This window comes from Ips typographus, linkage group LG3 (assembly GCF_016097725.1).
Source record: "Ips typographus isolate SLU linkage group LG3, UJ_Ityp_2.0, whole genome shotgun sequence".
Classification (NCBI taxonomy): domain Eukaryota; kingdom Metazoa; phylum Arthropoda; class Insecta; order Coleoptera; family Curculionidae; genus Ips; species Ips typographus.
In genome coordinates this window covers 9,710,465-9,735,502 of record NC_138424.1, presented here as the reverse complement: position 1 = coordinate 9,735,502, position 25,038 = coordinate 9,710,465, and the positions used below count along the sequence as shown (strand labels likewise).

General features: G+C 31.2%; 2 protein-coding genes across 8 annotated transcripts in view; both read left to right on the top strand.

Moving 5' to 3' along the window:
• Positions 1-18,013, top strand: part of LOC145725871 (uncharacterized) — a 211,107-nt gene extending 193,094 nt beyond the window's left edge. The window contains exon 3 of the mRNA XM_081974785.1: positions 17,877-18,013. The gene's annotated coding sequence lies outside the window, so the exon portion shown is untranslated. The remainder of the gene's footprint in view (positions 1-17,876) is intronic.
• Positions 1-25,038, top strand: part of Syt7 (Synaptotagmin 7) — a 233,725-nt gene that overhangs the window by 156,823 nt on the left and 51,864 nt on the right. For 3 of the 7 annotated variants that reach the window (XM_081974766.1, XM_081974765.1, XM_081974771.1), the window contains exons 2-3: positions 14,906-14,917; positions 17,903-18,050. In XM_081974766.1, the coding sequence (XP_081830892.1) occupies positions 14,906-14,917; positions 17,903-18,050 (160 nt within the window). Of the gene's footprint in view, positions 1-689; positions 933-14,905; positions 14,918-17,902; positions 18,051-25,038 lie in introns of all 7 variants that reach the window. The other 4 variants (XM_081974768.1, XM_081974769.1, XM_081974772.1 and 1 more) reach the window with 3 other exon arrangements.

The following is a 25,038-nucleotide window of genomic DNA, read 5'->3' as shown; positions in this document are numbered from 1 at the left end:
GTACATACATAACAGCTTATCTTTGAATGGGTTGAATCAAGTGGTAAATTATTGATATTAAAAACTGGACAACCCTGTATATAATTTTCTTTACAATTTCATGTTCAAAATGTTTTTAAACATCCTCCTTCCTTTTTCTTTACATAAAACATGCATTTAATGTCGAGTTTAATGTAGTTAAAATTAAATTATTGCTCAGTTAGGAATTAGTTAGTTATTAGTTAACTGATTAGGATACATTATTTGGAGTTTTTCCGATTTAGACAATTTTTTTGACTCCCTTTTTGAAATTTTCAAAAGGTTTTTTGAAATTACAGATATTTAGCTCAAATTTTTATTTAAAAATATTGCAGGGATTGGATTACTAAATATCTAACTGATTACAAAAATCCATATTGTTCATGGCCCTTTTTGAACACTCACTTTTCACAACACAGTTCATTCATGTTTGACATGTACACAGACTAAATGTCAAGAATGGGTAACGGTTTTCTAAATAATAAGCTCAATTTGGGATAATTTGTAGGTCGTAATTAATATTAATTGTTATGTATCGATATCGTTATCTTCTAGTGCATTGTAACATTCCACACATTAACAGTTTTAAGTTCTTATGCTATGCTTGTGGTTGTGTCGATCTATAAATCCAGCTTATTATTAAAAACAGATATGGCAACTGTATTTTTCAGCAAACCAAGTTAATTGTTAACGTTAGTGGCAATCTACAACTAAATAGACAATCACTTGTTGATACTGTTTGTTATTAACTAGTTTTAAGACAAATTACGAAACTTGACAGTGTGAGTGAGTTTCCATCGAGAAAGCGAAAAGTTTTGGAACAGACCGGACCTCAAGCCATGATGAACAATGTGGCAAGCGTTCTCAAGGTCTATAGAAATACTAGTGGCGTTCTTCGAATATTATTCAGCCAGGTGAGTAATTTAGAGAATTTGGGCCGTTCAAGCTATCCCTGTGACAAATTGCTTCAAATACTCCTAACCACGGAATGTCCTCCACCTTCTAATTTTTTTTGGAGGAATTAAGGACAGTAAGCCCGAAATATTCTGGACCCTTTTCAACCAATTTTATTAGTCGCTATTACAAAGGTTGAATTAAATTTAGACCAGGTTTGAATCCTAAGTGTTTTTTTAAGTTGGCCAAAGTTTTGCACTTTCAAAACTTGAATAAAATAGTTCAGCTGCAACAACTTTAATTTCATTCTGAAAACTTGTTTACCCAACTTTCAGCCAGCTTAAAGTGAACTATTGTTTGTAGCAGTTTGTTCACGAATATTTTCCCTAACTGGTGTTGTATAAGCAACTAATTGGATCACTTAAATATAATGATTGTAGCACGCTATTTCCTAATTTACCTTTTTGTTCTATTGGCTTGTTGTCGAGCCAAGCCCTGGATCTCACAACAAACAACATATTAGTAAATAGTGTCACGTCTTGTCGAATTTAGGCTAAAACACACACACATTCGTATCAAGGATATAATGGGAGCTAATATTTCAACGCAGATACGAATCATATATCCATACAATAATTGCCTACGTGCCGAAAATGTTTGAAATTGTAATGGAAAGATTATTATTCCTTTGCTGATTTATAGTTAACATGCCATGTAATTTAATCAGTACAAATATACAAGTAAATAGTGAGGTAATTTTGTCCACATACACAAAAATATGGAAAATTTTTATTTGCAAATGTTTTCGGAGTTTTTAATATTTTTTCTTCGTTAAATTCTCAGAAATTTACCAAGAATATTCTTTCACGCTTCTTGTTATTGGTCAGTTGTGAATAATGTTTGCTTTTCATCACAATCAAAACATAAAGTTATGATTACAGGATTGGTCCGTACATTCAGACAGCTTGTAGTGACTTTATTTTTGCAGATAGAAAAAACTGTTAATACAGAATTTATAGGGCTTCTCCTAAAATAATAAAAAATGTGATTTAATTTTTTTTTAAATCACAGATTGAAGTGATTAAATGTTATTAGTATTCGAGTTGATGCTCCATTCAGCGTGCAGACTGTAAGACAAGACTACTTTAAAAATGGTGAGGTTTTGTTTTTTGTTTATCAATCCCAATCCTCTGACCGGTTTCGCCGTATTACGGCTCATCAGAGAGGCTATAGGGCTTGATAACCAAAGAACAAAACCTTCGTTCCAGTATAGTCAACTGGATGCCAGAAGAACAACAAAAAAAGATGCAACAAAAACAAAAAAAGCAACAACAACAACAACATGCTTTGCACACAACTATCATTTCTGGCATCCAGTTGACTATACTGGAACGAAGGTTTTGTTCTTTGGTTATCAAGCCCTATAGCCTCTATGATGAGCCGTAATACGGCGAAACCGGTCAGAGGATTGGGATTGATAAACAAAAAACAAAACCTCACCATTTTCAACCAATCAGATCGGTGTTTACCGAATGATGCGGCATTAATGGTGCTGTTCCTAGATTTTGGAACGCCGTCTGTAATTTCTAACTCATAGAGTTGAGTACAGATGTCACCAGATGTTGCACACAACTATCAAGACTACTTTACTTTACTGACTTGAAAAGTCTGTAAATTACTTTGGGAAATTATACATAAACAGTTGGGAAAGCGGAAATTTTTAAAGCACGTCTCGTGTGATTGTGACAATTTAAATTCGAAGCTGGCAACACTGTAAAACTGTCAACAACGGTCATGTAACCCGGAAAATATCGTCTTTTAGCTAAAAAAACCTTTAATTACATTTTTAAACAGCTGGGAATGTTACAATTTGAAAGGAATGTCACGTAATCGTGAAAATTTAAATTCGCAGCTGGCAAAGCTGTAAAGTTAAGTTTAAACTTGTCAATAACAGTCATGTGACTAGGAAAATGTCAACTTCAACCTTGAAATGTCTGTACATTTCAGTTGGGAAAGCTAACATTGTAAAAGTACGTCACATGATCGTGACAATTTAAATTTCCAGTTGGCAACACTGTAAAGTTAAGTTGAAGCTTGTCAAGAACAGTCACGTGACCAATAAAATGTCATCTTTAGCCTTGAAAAATTTGTGAATTACATTTAAACAGTTGGGAAAGCTGAATTTATAAAAGGACGTCTTCTGATCGTGACAATATAAATTTTGTAGCTGGCAACACTGTATAGATAAATTGATATCTGTCATTAACAGTCACGTTACCAATACAATGTCATCTTTAACTTTGAAAAATATGTAAATTACATTTAAGTAGTTGGGAAAGCTGAAATTGTAAAAACACGTCACATGATCGTAACAGTTTAAATTTTGTAGCTGGCAACACTGTAAAAATAAATTGATATGTGTCAACCACAGTCACGTGACCAATAAAATGTCATCTTTAACTTTGAACAATTTGTAAATTACATTTAAACAGTTGGGAGAGCTGAAATTGTAAAAACTCGTCACATGATCGTAACAGTTTAAATTTGCAGTTGGCACCACTGTAAAGTTAAGTTGAAGCTTGCCAAGAACAGTCACGTGACCAGGAAAATGTCACCTTTAACTTTGAAAAATTTGTAAATTACATTTAAACAGTTGGGAGGGAGAGCTGAAATTGTAAAAACACGTCACATGATCATAACAAATTTAAATTTGCAGTTGGCACCACTGTAAAGTTAAGTTGAAGCTTGTCAAGAACAGTCACGTGACCAGGAAAATGTCATCTTTAACCTTGAAAGTCTGTAAATTACATTTAAACATTTGGAAAAGCTAAAATTGTAAAAACACATCACATGATGGTGCCAATTTAAATGTTCAACTGGCAAAACTGTAAAGTTAAATGTACATTGTCTATAACAGTCACGTGACCAATAAAATGCCATCTTTAAAATTGAAAAATTTGTAAATTACATTTAAACAGTTGGGAAAGCTGAAATTGTAAAAACACATTACATGATCGTAACACTTTAAATTTGCAGTTGGCAACACTGTAAAGTTAAGTTAAAGCTTATCAAGTACAGTCACGTGACCAGGAAAATGTCACCTTTAACCTTGAAAGGTCTGTAAATTACATATAAACATTTGGAAAAGCTAAAATTGTAAAAACATAACTCATGATGGTGCCAATTTAAATGTTCAACTGGCAAAACTGTAAAGTTAAATGTACGTTTGTCAATAACAGTCATTTGACCCGGAAAATGTCACCTTTAACCTTGAAAAATTTGTAAATTACATTCAAACAGTTGGGAAATCTGAAATTTTAAAAAGACGTCTTCTGATCGTGACAATTTAAATCTTGTAGCTGGCAACACTGTAAAGATAAATTGATATCTGTCAACAACAGTCACGTGACCTGGAAAATGTCATCTTTAACCTTGAAAAATTTGTAAATTACATTTAAACGGTTGGGAAAGCTGAAATTGTAAAAACAAGTGACAATTTAAATTTGCAGCAGGAACTATAAAGTTATATTGACATCTGTCGACAACAGTCATGTGACCCCAAAAATGTCAACTTTGATTCAGTAATTTTGACAACACCGAAAAGCTGAAAAAGCGTTTAATTCGTGTGGTGGGAAACAAGATGGGCCACTTTGACAAACTGAACTGGCTATGACGTTTAACGACAGTCTTATAGTCACTTGACAGCTAAATAATGCCGTAAAACTGTAAAATGTCAAATAGTCGCGTCTTTTCTTCTTTTCTTTTTTTCTGTGGAGTTAAATTTAGCATTTGTGACGTTAAATTTGACAGTTTTGGCACTTAGTGACACTTCACAGCTTGGTTTCTAGTCAGACGCAAAAATTAACTTGTCTATCGGAAATTTCCCTATTATTGGATCATAAATGGGTACTTATTGTGTTTGGAGCAAGTTTCCTATTACGAGACGAAGTGAGTGGGAAGTTTTCTAATAACCGTATCGCTTCGAATTATAATAGAATTTATTCAAATTCGCTGCAAGTTTTGCATTTAGACGTTCTGCAAACAGGTGGGACTGATATCGCTTTCCGCTCCTATTTTGTGCCAGTTTCGTGCCACCAGCCAACTGGCATATAACAGCACAAAAGGTGCTCACTATAGTAGGAATTCTGTCTGAAAATTCAATTCCGCCCCCGCCTCTCTCTCTTTTGTCGATAGCGTTTGCATTATAATTAAAATGTTCTGGATAATTGACGGTGGTTCCATTAATATTTAAAGCAGCGTCAACCTGCACGATTAAGGAGAGTTTATATCAATTATTCAGGACAGGAACAAAACGTGGTAATTGGGAGAATTAGGAAAACGGAGATGCTGGCACAGTTGTACTGCTTTTTATTGGTCCAGATCCAGTTGCCGCATTCTGCTAAAATCCTGATACTTTTAGGCGTTATAAGACCTGAGGCAATATTATAGGACTATACTAAAAGAAAAGATCCGCAGTCAACACCGCAATAAAAAGACCCAAATCACGTGTTAGCAAGTTATGAAGTATCTCTAATGCATTTATCCTCTCTTAAATTGCGTCCTGTTATACCCCTACTTGGAATTCTACTCCTTCATTCTCTCCTATACCGTTTTAACGTATAGAAAAGGGTCAGTTTAATCAACTCCTTAGCTTCAATCCGGTTCTGTGTCCGAGCGCACAAAACGGCTATTCTTTAATATGAAAAATGCAGTTACGTTCAAAGAGATTTAGTGTGTCGTATCTCCATAAGCAAACAAGACGATGTATAATAGTAACGTGCAAAGCATGAAATATGGATAGTGCTGAATTCTTGATAAGGTGCCAATGTCGCTCGGTATAGTAAATAAACGGTATAGGATAGGGATGGGAGCTTGTTGCTGTCCTTTTAAGCTATTTTATAGTGAAGTCTTTGGAATTTATGTGGCAAACAGTTGGTTTTTTGCCTTTATGTAGGAACAACATTTACTCAACAAAAGGTGTTGTAGTAACATTGATATAAATTAGTATGGAGACATATAAGGCTGCAACAAATAAAATTATTAAACGAAATATGCCCATTCATTCTTTTTCTTTTAAAACAGGCTTTTGGAATATTGCTGAAATATAGCAGATCTGACAAGACAATCAATAGCACAATTATTTCTGTTAACATGATATTTTTGAAATTAGTACAAATTGTGCTAAAAAGGCAGACATCGACCATAAACTAACAAGAAACCAGTCGAAATTTTACCGCAGAATAGTAATAGTTACCATCCGGTTGCTACTAACTTACACCCGAAACTTTAACTGGAACATAATTGGCATAGTTCCAGAGTTGTTGCCGGAAACTTTTCAAAATATCACTCCGCAAAATTAGTAACAGTTTAATAAAGTTGCTAGGAAAATGTCTACACCAGGCTAATTTCACTACTCACTTGTAGATATTGAAAATTCTCAGAATTTTTGATGAATTTGAGAATGCTGAAGTAGAGGCACATCAAAAGCTATTTTGGAAGGAATTTGGACTATTTGGAAATAATAAAATGTCCAGCAGATGTGCTTCTTGAATGATCCATACTGTAAGTAGTCTTTACAGGTTAATGGAGCCAAATTTGACAGTCCTGACGTTACTTTTACACTTTTCTTACTTACGTTACTTGAAAGTTGACAGAACTGTGAAAACCCATTCACCAGCGATGCAACTAATCTGCGTATTCCAGTTGTATGATATCGCTAGATCTGTCAGGTGACGTAAAAATATGTGACACATTAAAGTGTCACTTAGCCTCACAAATGTCAAATTTGGGGTATTATTGAATTATCAAAGGTACAACTTTTTTGGATTTCAAGTTTCATCTCACTGCTGAATAAGTTTTAATAGTTATAACAAGTTTGACAGACCTGACTTTTATACTTTTCTTACATCACGTGACAGCTGTCATAACTGTCAAAATCCGTTTACCATCGACCTGAAATTATAAAATTACAAATAGTCGCTTATTTGATAAATTACACTGGAAGTTGTGTTTAAAGCTCTGTGAAGGCAATATTGACAGTTGGGACGTTATAACAACTTGAATACACTTGGATACTTTGCTTGCGTCACGTGACAGCTGTCATAACTGTTAAAACCCACTCATCAGTGACTTAAAAGTATAAAGTTCTAAATAGAGGTTTTTCTATGAGGAATTGCACTATAAGTTGTGTTTACAGCTCCATGGTGACAATCTTGTCAGTTCTGAGGGACTCTTTGATACTTACGTCACACAACGTCACAACTGTCAAATTTCGGTTCACAGACTGTAAGTGGCTGCAAATGTCACAACTGTCAAAATTAACTCTATGGAGCTATAAATACAAATGCGATTTATCAAAAAATATAACTAATCTGCGTCTTCCAGTTGTATGTTAGCGCTGAATCAGTTTTGACAGTTGACAGCTGTCAGATGACGTAAGAAACATATTAAAGTGTTTCCCCAACATTTTTTTGCTGGTTGTGTCGCGGAAACAGGCATTAGCCTCACAAATTTCAATTTTTATTAAGGTGTAAATACAAGATAGAGCTGTTCTGGATTTGATAGTTTTATCTCACTACTGAATGAGTTTTAATAATATAAATTTTCAAAATTTCATATCTCCATTATTTTTGGGGTTTCAGCGACAGTAAACACCTCAAAATGTTCGTCTTAATCTGCTCTTTCACCTCGTGCTAACCGCAACACAATTGATCCTATACAGAGTGTTTAAAAAACAAATAGGAAACCAGTTCAAAAACACTCTAAGTGGGTGTAAATCTAGTCCACTGGGTGCAGAAAGTCATTCTGAACATTATTGGTCTCTTGCTAAATTTTTGGAGAATTTCCAAAATTCCTAAAAAATAGTGCAAAGTTTAACCTTCTTCAAACCAAAAGGTCTTATAGCATATTTACTGAGGCATATTCGTTTCAGGTCAACGTTTTGCTGTTTTAGAGTTATAACTATAATGCCTGATTTTTAAAATAACGTTTATAGAACAGAACGACAAAGAGCACACAATATGAAATATAACAATAATAATGAATACAAATATAATCCAAAATAGCTCAAAAATGTATTAAAGCTTTTTGGGACAAATACAGTCATTAATTCCATATTCCTTATGAAAAATCGTGGTTCTTGCATTTAAATTCCTATAGTTTTTAAATTACCAACCCATTACAGTTAACCTAATAAGATAATGAGGATTTACCACCACAAACTTATATTTTTACCTCTAAAAGGAGTAACTTGTGCAAATGTTCGTTATAACTCATCTGCTATATCAAAATAATGAAAAAATCCAACAGTCACACAAAATCAAACACTTCGTCTGGAATATTACCAAAATACATTGTTTCACATACTAAAAATATAATTTTTATAGTATAATTAGAAATAATCTACACGTAAATCTGTTTTAATAATTAATTTAAGTAGCAAAGTTTAAGAAAAAACATTTAATGTGAATTAAGTTTAAAAGGCATTTTCTTGCATGTATATTGATGAAAGATTATGTTTCCAATCATTTCCTAATTAAGTAAAAAGGCAATACCATAAAACAATCTGGCTGTTTCAGAATTTGTGATCAGTAACTAAGTTATGTTTTACATGTGAATTAGTTAACTTATTAACTTAATAACTTTAAATTGATAAGTATCAAACTTATTAAACCCTGACACAATAAACTTCTCTTCAACATGGTAAAACTGTGGTCTGGCTTATTAAAACGTCATTAGTCGTCTGGAAGTTTTTCATTAACTTTCATGCCTCTTTAATTAAAAACTGGAAATGGTGCAACGTTGTCCGAAACAAAGGAAACGACCTTTTCGCATTACGAAAATCTAGAAATCATTTTTTTACTTTACATTATATGTGTCTAAGTGTGTGAGGTCATAAATACTGCAGCGTTTTAAAAGTATTCCATTATCTGACCTGAAGATCTGCCACCATAAAGTAAAAGCTCCAGTTTATTGCTTGGATTTATATCGAAACTCGTAAATGTCTTTGGTTTTGTGTAGTTTACTGGAAATTTATTTTTATTAAGTTCCACCGGAATGGTCATTGGATAAATAAGTGAAATGTGTAGTTTTTTAATGTTTAATTTTACTAGTTGGTTACATCATAATTCATAAAGTTGTGAGAAATGTAAACAAAATTTAAAATTATTTCTGAGCTGTTTACAGTGTTTTTTAATCACAAAGATTTTCTTTTAAATTCTTTGCCTGCAAACTACAAATTTGTTTTTTTTTAGGAAGAGAGACTGAAACGTAAATACCTACTAGTTAAATTCAAACAATGAAATCAAAATTTGGTGAAACTACAATTTATTTCGATTTAAAGAGTGAAACCGACCGTTTATATAATTTGTTTAAGTTAAAAACTCATAACAAAATTTTAATTCGAAAATGTTAATTAAGAATCTAGTTAAATTTTAAATAAAAAATTAGCATTCATACAGGGCCGACTAAAATTTAATTAAAACTAGTTATCAAGATCAAATTTTCAACAAATTTAATTTATTTTATGTTCACTCTTATCTTACTTATAGTAGTCAGTAAGTTTAATGTTTAAGCAACCAAAATAATGATTTAGTTAAATTCAACTTTTAGAAAGTATACATTTTTAATATAGTAAATCATACTAGATTCCATAACAGAGGCTGGTTAAGTTAAATTTTGGGATTTCATTTAAAATTAGGTTAATTCAAACTAGTTTTAACTTATTTATTCATTTTTTCAACTTATATAAAAGTAAATTAATTCACATGTAGTTGAGATTGTAATCTAGAAATGTTCCTTTGTCCATTTCCAAGTATAGAAAAAAGTACCTTTTATAGTGTCTGTATAAAATGCAAAATTTACCTTATCAAAGGTGAATACGCAATCACGTCACGCATTTTACACGAAACGTGGCCATTTTTCATAGGGTTAGAATAAAACCCGAGTTTGATTTTTTTCCATTTTAAGAACTCCAATAAATAATTCATATCAAAGGGGGAAAAGCGAAGCTTTTTCGGTCTCTCGCTTTAATAGTCAAAGACACTAATAACAGGATACTATTATTAGAGGTCCTGGTAAATGTCAAACAATTTTTTAATAAACACCAATAATTAATCACTCACCATCATCCCGAATTAGATCTAAAACATTGATTTTTCGTGAAAAAAAGGGCCGGCAAACTATTAAAACGAGTTAGTCTCCGGGGATTCTTTTAAAAACGGGACCCATCGATCATCGGTAATGTATCAATTTAATCCCCTTGCTAAAGTGGGGGGACTTGTGATGTACGAGGTATTTTTTCAGTTATGTCGGATATTGTTCAGTAAATATTTAAAGTGAATTTTGATAAATTTCTCTCGAAAACAGAAAATGTGATAAATTTTCCCGCCGTGCAATTTCCTGGACGAAAATGCTCCAGATAAATCACGATTCTGGACCGAATAAGTCGGTTGCGGAATCTGGAACTGGGTCAGAAGTAGAGCGACAAATAATCGCTAAATTGAACTGGAAAACAAGTAAATCGGTGACTTTTTCTTTGAAATATGGTTTTGTTGTTATTATTCCACTGCGTGTTTCGTTTAACTCAACCGGTTGTACGAACGTTGTTTTCTTGACCAGATGTGTAATGGGTTCCAATCAATCATTTCCTTTAGATATTAGGAAAAAAAACAAACTTTTTGACTAGTATACAGGGTTGATCAAACATTTTTTTTTTTGGTAATAATGTCATACTTAAAATAGTACTTTTTTGCCTATTTTCAAAAGCGTCCAAATTATTTGATTCAAAGGTTTCCTAAAGCTATATTTGTAAATGAGTTTCTATTACATTTTGCAGATACTATTTTAACTTAAAAAATTGCATATTTTTAGTACATTTTCTAAAAGATCTTACTTATAAATAGTCTGCAACTTTTCTTGAGGACGGTTTTTGTTATATTCAATTCTAACCAACTGAATCATCAACACTTTTTACCTACAAAAAAGACGTTTATTGGCATAAACTTACTAACATTTTAATGAGGTATGCAGTTTTAAATAAAATTAATGGTAGGCAATGTTAGTCCTTATTTACATTTGCGTTTTATGGAGTTAATAGTACTACGAACTCCAGGAAAAACACATTTTTTCCCCTAAAATCAACGTAATTTCCAAAATTGGATGTACGTGCAGTCGAAAATGGCATGAAATATACTATGATGTAATCCAAATTGCCCTTAAAATTAAGACAGTTTCCTTATATAGTTAGATACATAATTGTATATGTTTGAATTAGTATAAAAACATATTTAAAAATACGTATTTTCTCGAATGGTTCAATATACCAGCCATTTGAAGACATATTTTTTTGTCCAATCTGTACAGTGTCTAAAGTGAAATTGTCAAATGAGTTATTTAATAATAAATACAAGGTAGAATAAATTTGACATTTTTCATTTAAACACCTTGTAAATTGATTATTTTGACAGTTACAGAGTGGTTCAATTTACCATTTTGTAGGTATTAGAATCCTCTTTTGGCCACCCTATAGAGTGTCTAAGGTGAAAATGTCAAATAACTGAGTTATTTAGGCTTAAATAGAGAGTGGGCTGAATTTGAAACTTTTCTTTTTAACACCCTGTAACATGGTTATTTAAGCTGTTAAACTGTGTTTCTGGCAATTCAAACTAGAACACCGCTTTTTTCCTTGACTGTACGAAATTGTGTACTGTTTTTTCAGGTTGTTGAATACGAAATTTAATGAGGATTCTAAAAATGTGCTAAAAACCGTCATTTTCTTACTTAGAGTGGCTTTTACAGGCAATTTTGTCGTTGCCTTTTCTTTCAAACTGTGTTTGTGGGAGTTCAAACTACGACACTGACTGTACTAAATTTTGTACTGTTTTTTCAGGTTATCGAATACGAAATTTAATGAGGATTCTAAAAATATGCTTAAAACAGTCATTTTTTTCCTACAGGTGTGTTGTACAGGCAATTTTGTCGTTGCATTTTCTTTCAAACTGTGTTTGTGGGAGTTTAAACTAGGACACCGCTTTTTTTTCTGACTGTACTAAATTTTGTACTGTTTTTTCAGGTAATTGAATACGAAAATTAATGAGGATTCTAAAAATGTGCTTAAAACAGTCATTTTCTTACTAAAAGTGGGTTGTAGAGGCGATTTTGTCGTTGCCTGTCCTTTCGGACTGTCTTTCTGGGAGTTCAAACTAGGACACTGACTGTACTAAATTTTGTAGTGTTTTTTCAGTTTATTGAATACGAAATTTAAAGAGGATTCTCAAAATGTGCTTAAAACAGTCATTTTTCTTATTAAAAGTGGGTTGTACAGACGATTTTGTCGTTGCCTGTCTTTTCAAACTGTGTTTCTGGGAGTTCAAACTATCCTAGTTTGAACTCCCGCTTTTTTCTGACGGTACTAAATTTTGTACTGTTTTTCAGGTTGTTGAATACGAAATTTAAAGGAGATTCTCAAAATGTGCTTAAAACAGTAATTTAAAAAAAAAAACTTTAACATGTATTTTTTTAATAAAACATTTTTGAAATATGATCTATACAGGGTGTTTTTTAATAAGTGTCCGATATTACACAGGGCGATTTCTTAGATATTTTAAAGGTAAAATGTCCATATAGCGCAAGGTATTACTTATCGAGCTACAGGGTGTTAAAAATTTATTTTAATTTTTGTTTTTTTCTTAGTAATTTCGGAAGTAATTAAAACAAAACTGGAACTTGGAAACTTAAAAAACACACTATATAACAAACTAGCACTATTTTTTGATGTAGCATCGATGTTTGAAATTTTTCGCAATCAGAAAACATGTCGAAATTGGCATACAACACATTAACATTTTAATCTACCTTGGCGCTATAATTACAAAGAATGGTATGCGATTTTGAACCTTATTTACATGAATTTAATTCACACTAAAATTAGAATTAATTTAGTAGTGCAAACAATTGTACTTTAAAAATTAGTAGTGTATTAGGTAAATAAAGGAAAAGAACGAAAACTCAAAAAGTAAATTATGATTAAAATTTATGAAAAAAAAGTATTTCCATGATTAAAATTAAACAATTTTTTGTATTTTTTTTAAAGGGCAATGTGATCTCTGTTGCAATTTTCTAGTAGAGAATCCAAAAAAAATTTCAAATTAATTTTAAACTAACAGGCTCAGTGTGCAGCTCAGTTAAATGCTGGCCGAATTTAATTGCTTTAACCATTTACTGCCCACACAAAAGGCATGCGGTCTGTTTGCACATTAAATTAGCATTTTCTGTAAAAGTTGATTCAAAAATATTAGCTAACATGCTGATATTTCATCAAAATAGACCTGAACAAATAATAATTCCAACTCAGAGTAAACAAGTGCTATTTTTTAGCGTTACGTTTCTGGTAATAACTCTTCGAAACCGGACCTTAACGGATAAAGCGCTATCTTAAGCTCGAAAATTAAGCGATTAATCACGGAACAAAAAACGTATCAAGCCCATTTAATTAAAAAAAGACTTCCCATGAGATTTTCCCATGATTTACTGACGTAAGTAAATTTTCAGACCATTAAAGAATGAATGAATCCTTCAAATTTGTTTTTTTTTTCAGAAGTTGATTAATGATTATAATGGAGAATTTTGACAAATTTGAAATTTCAATAATAGGCACAGTGCCTCAAATATTGAGAAAAATGGATTATCTGACTTGTTTTGATAATTTCATTAAAATGTGTAATAGAAAAGTGTTATATTATAGTGCATTTTGTATTAGTTTGAGAACTTGACTTTTGACATAAGTGACGTCAAATATTTTCCTGAAGATGCCTCAAATAATAACATAAACCCCAATTTAAAAAAAAATCGGTTGTATTTGAGACGTTTACTGATTATGGATCTGTCCTCCATCCAATTCAACTCGTAATTTTTATGTATTCATAATTCATGAAATTTCTCAAATTGAACTTGCTTGTAAGATAAATATTTCCTTTGTTATCCGCCGAATAATAAAAGGAAATATTGAAACGCTCGCAGGAAACAAATTTAAATTTAAATTAGTTCGAAAATCGATTATACTGAGTATTATTCAAGATGAAGGAGGAAAGAGAACTTGTTGGCCTGCCAATGTATTTTCTGCAATTTTACAACCTGTTTTTTGATTAATAATTTAATATTATCATTATAATTAGACTTCTTGTTGCTTAACTGTGAATTAGGGAAAAAATATTGAATCATCTTAATTTGGTTGGATTGTAGGGAAATAAAATAAGTTTTATTTAATTAATCTTATATCTGAAATAGTATATTTTAATGTTGATGAATTTGTTGTACAAGCCTATATTAAAAGGAAAGAGGTTAAATTACTTTAAAAAATTTCAATTATACATACTTAACTAATTATTCAATATTTTCTTTCAATGCATTTATTTGCCAAACCAACATTTTTCTTCGTTATTGTATAAAATAACTGAAAATCCGGCAAACATGCAACAAATTATTTATCCAGTAATAAAGCATTAACAATCCAATTATATTGTACAGTGGCAGGAAGTGTCCAATTCCAGTCGATAAATTAATAAATCTTCCATTGTTTGGGCAAAATTACTAACAATTGATCAAAATTAACCACATTACTACCTGAATGAGTATCGGAACGAATGTACCGGTAATTGTGTGGAAAACGCGTACAATTCGCACCTCTATTGCTATCCGCAGACCTTGTGGAGAATAAATTAAATAAACAGTTACAGATCGCTTTGCGTTTGAATGTTTTGCGCTCCATTAACTTTAAACGCCCTTGTAAGTATCCGAACCAGGAAAAATGCCGAGCAGTCTATTTTATTTGGATGAATAAACTTGGTTAAAACATCCTCTCAAAATATACGAGAACAATTTTAAAGAAATGTGTGTCATTCACTTTTAAATTATGCAGACAACATTTTTGCTAATATTTTTTTTTGTTTTGTTTCATGTTTCCTTTGATGCTTCTCCTCACCAATTGGATCAACAGAGCTCAGCTAGAGTAAGTATACCAATTAATAATGTTTTACTAGATAACTGACTTATGACTGGTCAAATAAAGTTGTAGAAACTTTTCTGGAATTGTTCCAAGATTAACGATCCCTTCCGAGTGACAATAAAGCAAAGGTGGCCCTTATAAGACATATTTCACGCGTTTTCGTTCGCCAAAACGTTCCGAAGGCATTAAAGCCCTTGATGGATTTATCTGGGGTTCGCATTAATTTCGCAACTGGTGAACCTTGCGACGCCCCTGGATTTATCAAGGGGCCTTAACTAGATTTAACAGAAAAACGAAGCAATCTAGATTGAGTGTTATTTTTTAATCATTTTAGATAAATTGGTTAGTTGGCATTACAGCTGCAGATAAACCAAAAAAAGTTACGATAATCTAGCAATTGTGACACTTTTGTGAAGTTAAGAATAACTATTTAAGCATAAATAGTAGTGGCACAAAATTTGACAGTTTTTACTTGTGTGTAACTTAGTTATTTAAGCAGTTACAAAATGGTTCAATATACCAATTTGTAGGTCATCAAAGCCTCTTTTGACTACCCTGTATAGTGACTAAAGTATAAATGAGGAACGAGGAATTTAACAATAAATACAGAGTGGACTGAATTTAACTCTATCCACTTAAACACCCGGTCACTTGGTTATTTTGACAGTTACAAGGTAATTCAATTTATCATTTTGTAGCCTTTAAAATATGTTGTTCACTCTGTACGATAACGTAAATTCACTGTTGCCAAACTTTTTTTTCTAATTTAGTACCAAAATTTTGCAATGTTGTCAAACTGATAAATTTTTCCAATTTATTACTAAATTTTTTACAGTTTCCACACTTTTGCAATGTGACCAACCTAAATTTCTTTTAATTTTTAATAAAAATTTTGCAATGTTTAAGTTTGCTAAATTGACAGTTTTTACAATTTATTAACAAACTTGTGCAACGTTGCCGTTGATATGTTTTTTAAGTTGACAAATTTTTGCAGTGTTGCTAATCTGAAGTTTTTTAAAATTTATTACGAAAATTTTGCAATTTGTTATTTTTCTCAATTTATTACTAAATTTTTTACAGTGTTTCCACACTGACATGTTTTCTAGTTTACAAATTTTTGCAATGTGACCAACCTAAATTTCTTTTAATTTTTAATAAAAATTTTGCAATGTTTAAGTTGCTAAATTGACAGTTTTTACAATTTATTTACAAACTTGTGCAACGTTGCCGTTGATATGTTTTTTAAGTTGACAAATTTTTGCAGTGTTGCTAATCTGAAATTTTTTAAAATTTTGTACGAAAATTTTGCAATTTGATATTTTTCTCAATTTATTACTAAATTTTTTACAGTGTTTCCACACTGACATGTTTTCTAGTTTACAAATTTTTGCAATGTGACCAACCTAAATTTCTTTTAATTTTTAATAAAAATTTTGCAATGTTTAAGTTACTAAATTGACAGTTTTTACAATTTATTAACAAACTTGTGCAACGTTGCCGTTGATATGTTTTTTAAGTTGACAAATTTTTGCAGTGTTGCTAATCTGAAATTTTTTAAAATTCATTACGAAAATTTTGCAATTTGATATTTTTCTCAGTTTATTACTAAATTTTTTACAGTGTTTCCACACTGACATGTTTTCTAGTTTACAAATTTTTGCAATGTGACCAACCTAAATTTCTTTTAATTTTTAATCAAAATTTTGCAATGTTTAAGTTGCTAAATTGACAGTTTTTACAATTTATTAACAAACTTGTGCAACGTTGCCGTTGATATGTTTTTTAAGTTGACAAATTTTTGCAGTGTTGCTAATCTGAAATTTTTTAAAATTTTGTACGAACATTTTGCAATTCGAAATTTTTCTCAATTTATTACTAAATTTTTTTACAGTGTTTCCACACTGACATGTTTTCTAGTTTACAAATTTTTGCAATGTGACCAACCTAAATTTCTTTTAAATTTTAATAAAAATTCTGATGTTTAAGTTGCTAAATTGGCAGTTTTTACAATTTATTAACAAACTTGTGCAACGTTGCCGTTGATATGTTTTTTAAGTTGACAAATTTTTGCAGTGTTGCTAATCTGAAATTTTTTAAAATTTTGTACGAAAATTTTGCAATTTGATATTTTTCTCAATTTATTACTAAATTTTTTACAGTGTTTCCACACTGACATGTTTTCTAGTTTACAAATTTTTGCAATGTGACCAACCTAAATTTCTTTTAATTTTTAATAAAAATTTTGCAATGTTTAAGTTTGCTAAATTGACAGTTTTTACAATTTATTTACAAACTTGTGCAACGTTGCCGTTGATATGTTTTTTAAGTTGACAAATTTTTGCAGTGTTGCTAATCTGAAATTTTTTAAAATTTTGTACGAAAATTTTGCAATTTGATATTTTTCTCAATTTATTACTAAATTTTTACAGCTTTGACAAGTTGATGTTTTTTCAATTTACGAGTACATTTTTGCAATGTTGCCAAACTGATCATTTTTGCAATTGATGATTATTTTTTGCTATGTGGCTAAATTCATATTTTAAGGTAATAAATTTTGCAAACTTACAAATTTGATTTAAAAACACATATTTTACTAATCAATTTGACGGCAAACTTGATTGGCAACCTCGCAAATGTGTAAAATAACTAAGTACTGAACTAAATAACTGAATAACTGAGTTATTAAAAAACTAAATAACTCAACTAGAGAGTGGGCTGAATTTGACACTTGCATCTTTAACACCCTGTAACTTCGTTATTTTTAAAGTTACAGGGTGGTTTAATTCAATTACCATTTGCCCTTTAAATCTTCTTTGGATCACTTTGTATAGAGTCTGTAGTAGAAATGTCAAACAATCGAGTTATTTTATAGTAAATACAGAGTGGAACTCTAAAATTGTATCACTTAAACTCTAATTGACCAGCCATATATCGCTATTAAGAGCCATGACTTTAGGTTTAGCTAAATTTTTACTCTTCTGATTTAAGGACAACTGGCAGTCCCCAAGCAAAATCGCCGGCAGGGAGCAGTGCGGGGGCGCTAGTGCCGCCAGAGGCGCGCACTCCCACCGCCCCCAACAAAGCCCTGCAGAATGTAAAGGGGGACCATCCGTCGGTAAGCCAACCTGGCCAGGATGTAAGCATGTTTATTGTACCTTTGCTAGATTGTTAAGTGTCTGATGATGACAAACTAAATGTCCACATTCTTCTTTCTTCTCTCTTTAAGTGTTATGTAATTTGTTGAAATAGTAGCGTAGTCGGTGTGTAATCCGTACAAATATGTGCATGTTTATTGTCTTCTGGTGTTTGCAGGTAACTGGAGTAATGTGGAATTTAGTTTGTTATGTAGTTTTTGAGGTACTGACAGAAGCTCCATACGGTTCATTTAATAACAAATTACTAGATTTTAATATCAAAAGTAAAATTTTAACAGCAGAAGTAATCTTCCAAATATGATGACGTAACTTTCAGCTGCAGTGGTTTTCTCTAAAAGCTTACTTTTAACGTAGAAGGCTCAAACTTAGCTACATAACGGTATTGTAATTAAGTGTGCACAAACAACTATCGTAAATGGAAAATATTTATTGTTTGTCCTAGCTTAATTGTTAAAACAAACGTTTAATCAAAATTCAGTAAATTCCCATATAACCATTGGGTTTGTTAATAGTATATTTGGTCAACAACAATTCAGACATTTTGGTGAACAATTTATTGTTGCTTTTGTTAATTTTCAATAATTTTCGCTAGACTGTCGTCTTTAGTCATGATCATCTAAACTTTTAGTTCTCAATTTATCACTCTTGAATAGTGACAAAAATTACTATTACATTTTTTATTTATTGCTGCTTACAAAGCTTTTTTAAAATTACTTTCTTTTTGATTAATATTCCGACAGTCGTTCAAGTTAAATAGTTCAACAGTTTCCTTGAACTTCAAAAGCATTTAAATAACTTCTCCTGAAAGGAATGAGGTAATTTTCTGTAATGGACTGAAAAAAATTCCGTTGCTGCGATAAAACTAAGAATTAAAATGTCCCCCTTTTTCTGCCCTTTGATTTATAACTGCGATCTCTGATAGAGCAAAAATGACGTCTAAAGAAGATTGATTGTTGCTACAACTTGCTAGATTTTGGAACGACTGATTACAACAGGTTGATTTCAAATGGAATAGCTGAATTTTATATCTTATTGTTTGAAAAAAAATTAAAAAATATTTGACTTATGTTATGTTTGACACCCTGGTTTGATATAAAATCTAAAAATCCAATTGTATGACATAACGTCCGAAATACCATTTTGTCGTAACTCAGAAAGCAGAGAATAGAATAAACTAACCCTCAGACTTTCAAAAACACCAAATTTAAGATCAAAACCATTATAATTGTTTTATTGAAGCGTCACTTGTTGCCAGGAAAATTGGCAGTTTAGCAACACTGCACTAAATAGTAACGTATTTATTTTCACTTTTCTAGGGCCAAGTAGGAAAACTTGAGCCTACTCCAGTGTTGCCAACCCATAAATAAAATGTTTTAAAAATTTTTCCAGATTTCATTAAAACTTTCCATGATTCTTTTTTAAAGTTTTGTTTTAGTACTACTTTCTTATACCTTGCAAATCCTCCAGTGTCCACTTAAAATGCTATTATTACGTCTCCTTAACATGGATTTGCTGATCTTAAAACAAACAGAATTTTGTCCTTGGATTTTTAAATTATTTTTAGAAGTCACAACCGGCAAAATCCAAATCATAAACCTATAAAATTTACTTAAAATTATTTAAAACTGTATTGCTTTTAAGCATGTTTTTTTAAAACTTTTATAGCTTCATAGAATAATATTTGATAGTTTGCAGCATTTTGACATATGAAACTAACTCCAAATAAACAAGAAATTTATATCATTTTATAGCTTCACGGAGAAAATTTTGATAGTTTTCAAGTTTGTGACATAAACAGATAGACGCCACCGACTGTTCAATTTCTATTCATGGACCTATAAAGAAGCATTTAATATGATTTACAACAGGAATAACTCTAAGTGCTTTTAAGTAGGTTTTGGAATTTTACAGATTTATGGAGTGGTATACGACAGTTACCACCAGACAAATTTAAATATCTCCAAAATGGACGCGCTACGTGTAAAATTGAACTTCTGAAGCTATAAAGTACATATAACGTCGTTCAACAATAAATTAAACGCTTTTTAAGTGATTGTTTTAGTTTAATAGCTCTATGGATCCGATTTTGCCAGTTGACACTTTGTGTTAAAATTAAAAATTGTGTTCATAGACTTATAAACAAGCCTTAAATATGATTTCAACTGATTGTACTGCCTTTACGTAAAGTTTTATAGTTTGAGAGCTTCCTGGAGTTGTATTTGAAAGTTACCATCATTGTGACACATTGAAATATATTTATAATAGACAGTTACACGTCACAGTTGCGAAAAAATAACTCATAAAACTATAAAATGCATAATAATATGATTAGCACTAATTGTATTGATTTTAAACAAGTTTTTGTAAGTTTCCAAGTTTATGACAGATTGAAATATGATTAAAATATAAAACATACACGTCACGACCGTTCAATTTTTTTTCTAATTCTGTATATAGACAAATATTTATTTTCCTTTAATGAATAAGTTAAAAAAAGCGTTAAATTAGTCTTTCAAAAAAATGTAAAATTTTTCCCAAATATCCTAATCTGATTCGAGTTCCCGTAATTAGGGAATTTTTCCCAGACCTGGCAACACTTGTTATTTTTTAACACTTCTAATATGTGAATTTAAAACTTTCTGGGACTGGCATAAGTGACAATTTTTAAACTTTGTGCTCCCCTGTACATAACCAAGTAAACTTACTGTGTAACCTATCAAATATTTTAAGCAAACACCCGTCCATCTTGGCGTACTTTCCAAGGAAAACCACTCGATTCAATTGGGAAGCCCTAGAGCCAGTTTCCTTTAATTACAACTATAAACACTTGACCTTCTGCGGTTATTTACTTAGGTCGGTGATAATTGAATTTATTCCTCTCCTTGGAGCTTTTGTGAGTACCCTCAATATAAATGTGTATATAATAACATAGATATCGTCAAAATGTACATAAAAACCGATAATCGGAGCTGAATTTAGTGTTTAACTGAGCGTAGAAATTGATCAGAATTATTAGCTGTTCGTAATTTAATTATGCGTGCATAAAAGCCATGTCTCTGTGTGTATAACTGTTTTGGCAGCCGTGATCAGTATAAATTATTATAGCTGTTTGTCGTACTATTGTATTAATTGATGTTATTGTCATTGTTTATTAATTACGTGACTGGATAATACCCTATTGTTAGCGTGGTTAACTGAAAATATGATTTAATGTTTATCAAATTTTCAGCTAACCATCTTGAGCTGTGTGTCAATGTTTCATGTGCTCGGTGTGTTTTGAATGTTTCCATGTTCTGGCTATTGTATTATACTTTGTTAGGTGCGTGTAATTTACCTTCGCATCTTTATATCCAGTCAACATGCCACCGACCCATTTTGGTTGCATAAATTACTTGATTTCACTAGGGACCGTCATTTTTGTAAATTACTCCAGTCAGGAAACCGTATTTTATCTCCTTTTCAAGCCTATTCACGATAACAATAGTTATTTCCACTACAAGGGAGAAAAATGCAAGAAAAATACTTTCACTCCCTGGGAAGTAAAAGTGATATTTTCTATAGGAGGAAGGTACCTACTTTCCAAAACTGAGAGCTGATGAGTTCTTGTAACTTGAAAAGTAAAATACTTCATAACTAGTGATACAAACATTGAGTTTTAGATTTAGTACTAGTACTTTTTGCAAATTATACGACAATTTCCTAAATGAAAAAATAATTATCGGCATAACAGCATGGACATATTTGCTTAATTTTCTATGCCTTTAAGTGTTTGAACAAGGTATATTTTTGATTTGATTAACCTGGATGGCTAAAATATTCCACAAATAGAGTAAAATTGTAATGTGTGATTTTTCTTTAAAATGTTTATTGAAAAATGTTCCCACCAATTTTTATTTTGATAAGTTTCTGTTAGTAAATTGTAAATTTTATACTTAATAACTAATTTTTCGGAATATAAAAGTTAAATTCAAGGATACTAATGAAAATATTTTATGATAAAATAAAATAGCATAAATGGGTTAAGTTCGGAACTAACTTTGATATGCATGCAAAGTGATACTTTTCGTAACTAGTTAGGAAATTCATTGAAATTCACTCTTTACACAAAATCGTGCTTTTCGTAGATGGTTACATAAATTGCGCAAATTTTCTCCAACATTATAATATTCTCTCCATTAAACGAAGAGGGGGGATGAAGCTAAGTGGCGATTTCACTCTTCGCTCGCGACACATTGTTCTGCATGGCAAAAAGCGTTATGATTTAAATTACTTTTGCAAATTGGAAAAGTTCGGCCCCAAAATCGGTGACATCCGGCGTTCCAGAGACTCGAGCGTGTTTAGTGCCGTCATTTAGGAAGGCTGTTATAACAAAAAAAAGCTGTTTTTTTTTCGGGCAGGCTATGAAGATGAGAAGACATTTTACGTAAAGTTTTGTACCAAAAAACCAGAAATAATGGTTTACTTTCAAAAAAAATAAAAGCTGTTCTGGAAGAGCTTTTTTGTGTGAAAACAAATGTCACTCAGTTACTACAGAAAAAAGTTGATACAAAGTTGATTATTTTGGTTAATTGGTTGATTTATCCTGCACGTTCTAAATTTTGAGTTACATGATCGTATAATTTCCAGAAAAATTCGTTTTTTTAAAACCACCATGATACTATTGAAAATATTTCTTTAAAATTTGGTACAAGTTTTCAATGCATTTTTTGATGTAGAAACAATTTTATGTATTTTCTACCAGTAAAAAAATGCGCCACTGCTTTTTCTCAAAATCAAAATGATTTATTGACTTTTCTTACATTTCTTAACAATTTCGTTCTATTGATTTTATTTCGTTTAAAGCGTGGTTTTCGTTTAAAAAAATCAAAATCTTTTCCCTTCAGGGAAAAAATTTTAAAAGCCTGTTGATATTGTAGTAAATTAATTTTTTTACTTTTTTAAGTACGAGGTGATTAACTTAAAACATCTTTATAATTTAACATTAGAACTACATCTATCGTACGTTCATTAAACTGCTTTCTCTTATGCTACAAACGAAGATGTTTGACTTAACCAACCAATCATCAGTGTCACAAAATATTTGACATTCATCACATGAAACACAAAAAATGTGTATATTATGAGTATTGTAATATGTAACTAATTCACGACAATTCACAGTGACCTAACCTAACCTAACCAACAATCAAAGAGTATGATAAAGCTTTGTTACAAATTGGGTGTTTTAAAGTGATCTTCAGACCTTCAAAAACTAACCTTTTGGGACCTTAAACTATTTTATGCTACTCTCACAGCTTTTTTTATGTAGGCAACAAGTTTTACCTCCTGTTTTATATTTTACTCTTCTAGTTGTATTTTAAAAATTTAGTTTTCACTGAAAGGTTTCTAACGCGTTTTTCTGCTGCCCTAGAAACCTTCAGTTTCTAGATTTATAACACGTTTTGTTAATTTCTTGAAAGATTTTCACTCCTTATCATAATACAATCGACATTTCAAATCTTCTCCATTTGCGCTAAAATACCAGGGATGTTTTTTGTTATAAAATAGCAGAAGCTTATAGAAATATACAGTCAAAGTATCAAATTTCTTAGCATGAGGTTCTTATTAGTAATATACGCTTTTGCAGAAAAATGCATCTTGATGCACTAAAAACGTGTACCAAATTTTAAAGAGATATCTGCAACCATATTATTGGGGTTCTAAAAAAATAAAATTACTAGGACATGTGAAGTTTTAGCTTTAAAATGGGCCCAAAAATGACTTCCTTAAGTATTAGCATATCATTAGGAAACACCCTGTATCTGCCTGTAATCTACCTACTTTTGGAGAGGAAATCTAGAATGTACCATGTTATTCTCTATAAATTACCCAAAAACTACATTAAGAAACAGTTAAACACGAAAAAAAAAACAAAAAAAAAAGTAAAAAAAGGGAAAAGAAAAAGAAAAAAAAAGTATAAAGTAAAAGTTATACACAAAAATCGTGTGTTTTCAACTGGGTTTTGTTAAGGCACTATACTGATTTCAAAAATATACTAATTATCATACTTGTCTTGAACCGGTATTAAGTTATTGCAGTAAGTTACTGTGGTAAAAAATGGTTTTAAAACTGCCAAAGTAAGCCATAAATAATAAATACAATATTGTGTTTAACAATTGAAATATCATTAATTAAGTCGTCAAAATTGTATACGAGGTGTCCCTGAACTGGTGTCACAAAATGTAAGGAGAGTAAGGAAATGGTATATCCATAAATATGCTTCTTAATCAGCCTTATTTGAGATACAGGGTGTCAAAGTTGAAAAGATTGAAAGTTTTTCAGCAAACTTTGCAGAAATAGTCTCTTGCAAAATGCCCTTTTTCAATTTATGTCGATCGATTTTGCATTTTGCATTACAAAAATTTGAAAAAATGGGTGCTTTAACAACGTTTTTTAAAAGCATTGTACATCAAAAATTACTAATGGGAATTTATCAACAAACCGATCTCCACCAAATTTATTAAATAGCTGTTAACTGTCTGCCCAACATGTTTCGAGTGTATCATCTTCAGGGGCCTACCATAGTGACAGTCTGCTGGCTGTCATTCTGCAAGACTGTGACTATTGTTAAGCCCCTGAAGATGAATTTTTGATACACACGAAACATGTTGAGCAGATAACAGCTATTTAATAAATTTTGTGGAGATCGACTTACTTTCACTTGAAGATTTTGTAGTTTACGTTCATTTTGTCCCTAACTTCTACACCACTGAAAAAGTGAGTGTTTTAATAGTTATTTACCTAACAAGTGCGGAAAGTGGTATTTTCCCGCACGAGACTGCAGTTGACAAGGTTTCAAGAAAAGACGCTTTCCGCATGTGTTAGGTACAACATTTTTCCTACGAGTATCAATTTTCATTAAATTGAAGAAAAGGGTATAGTAAAATTACTAAAATGAAAGCCTCTGTTTCCAAAGATGATTAAAAATGT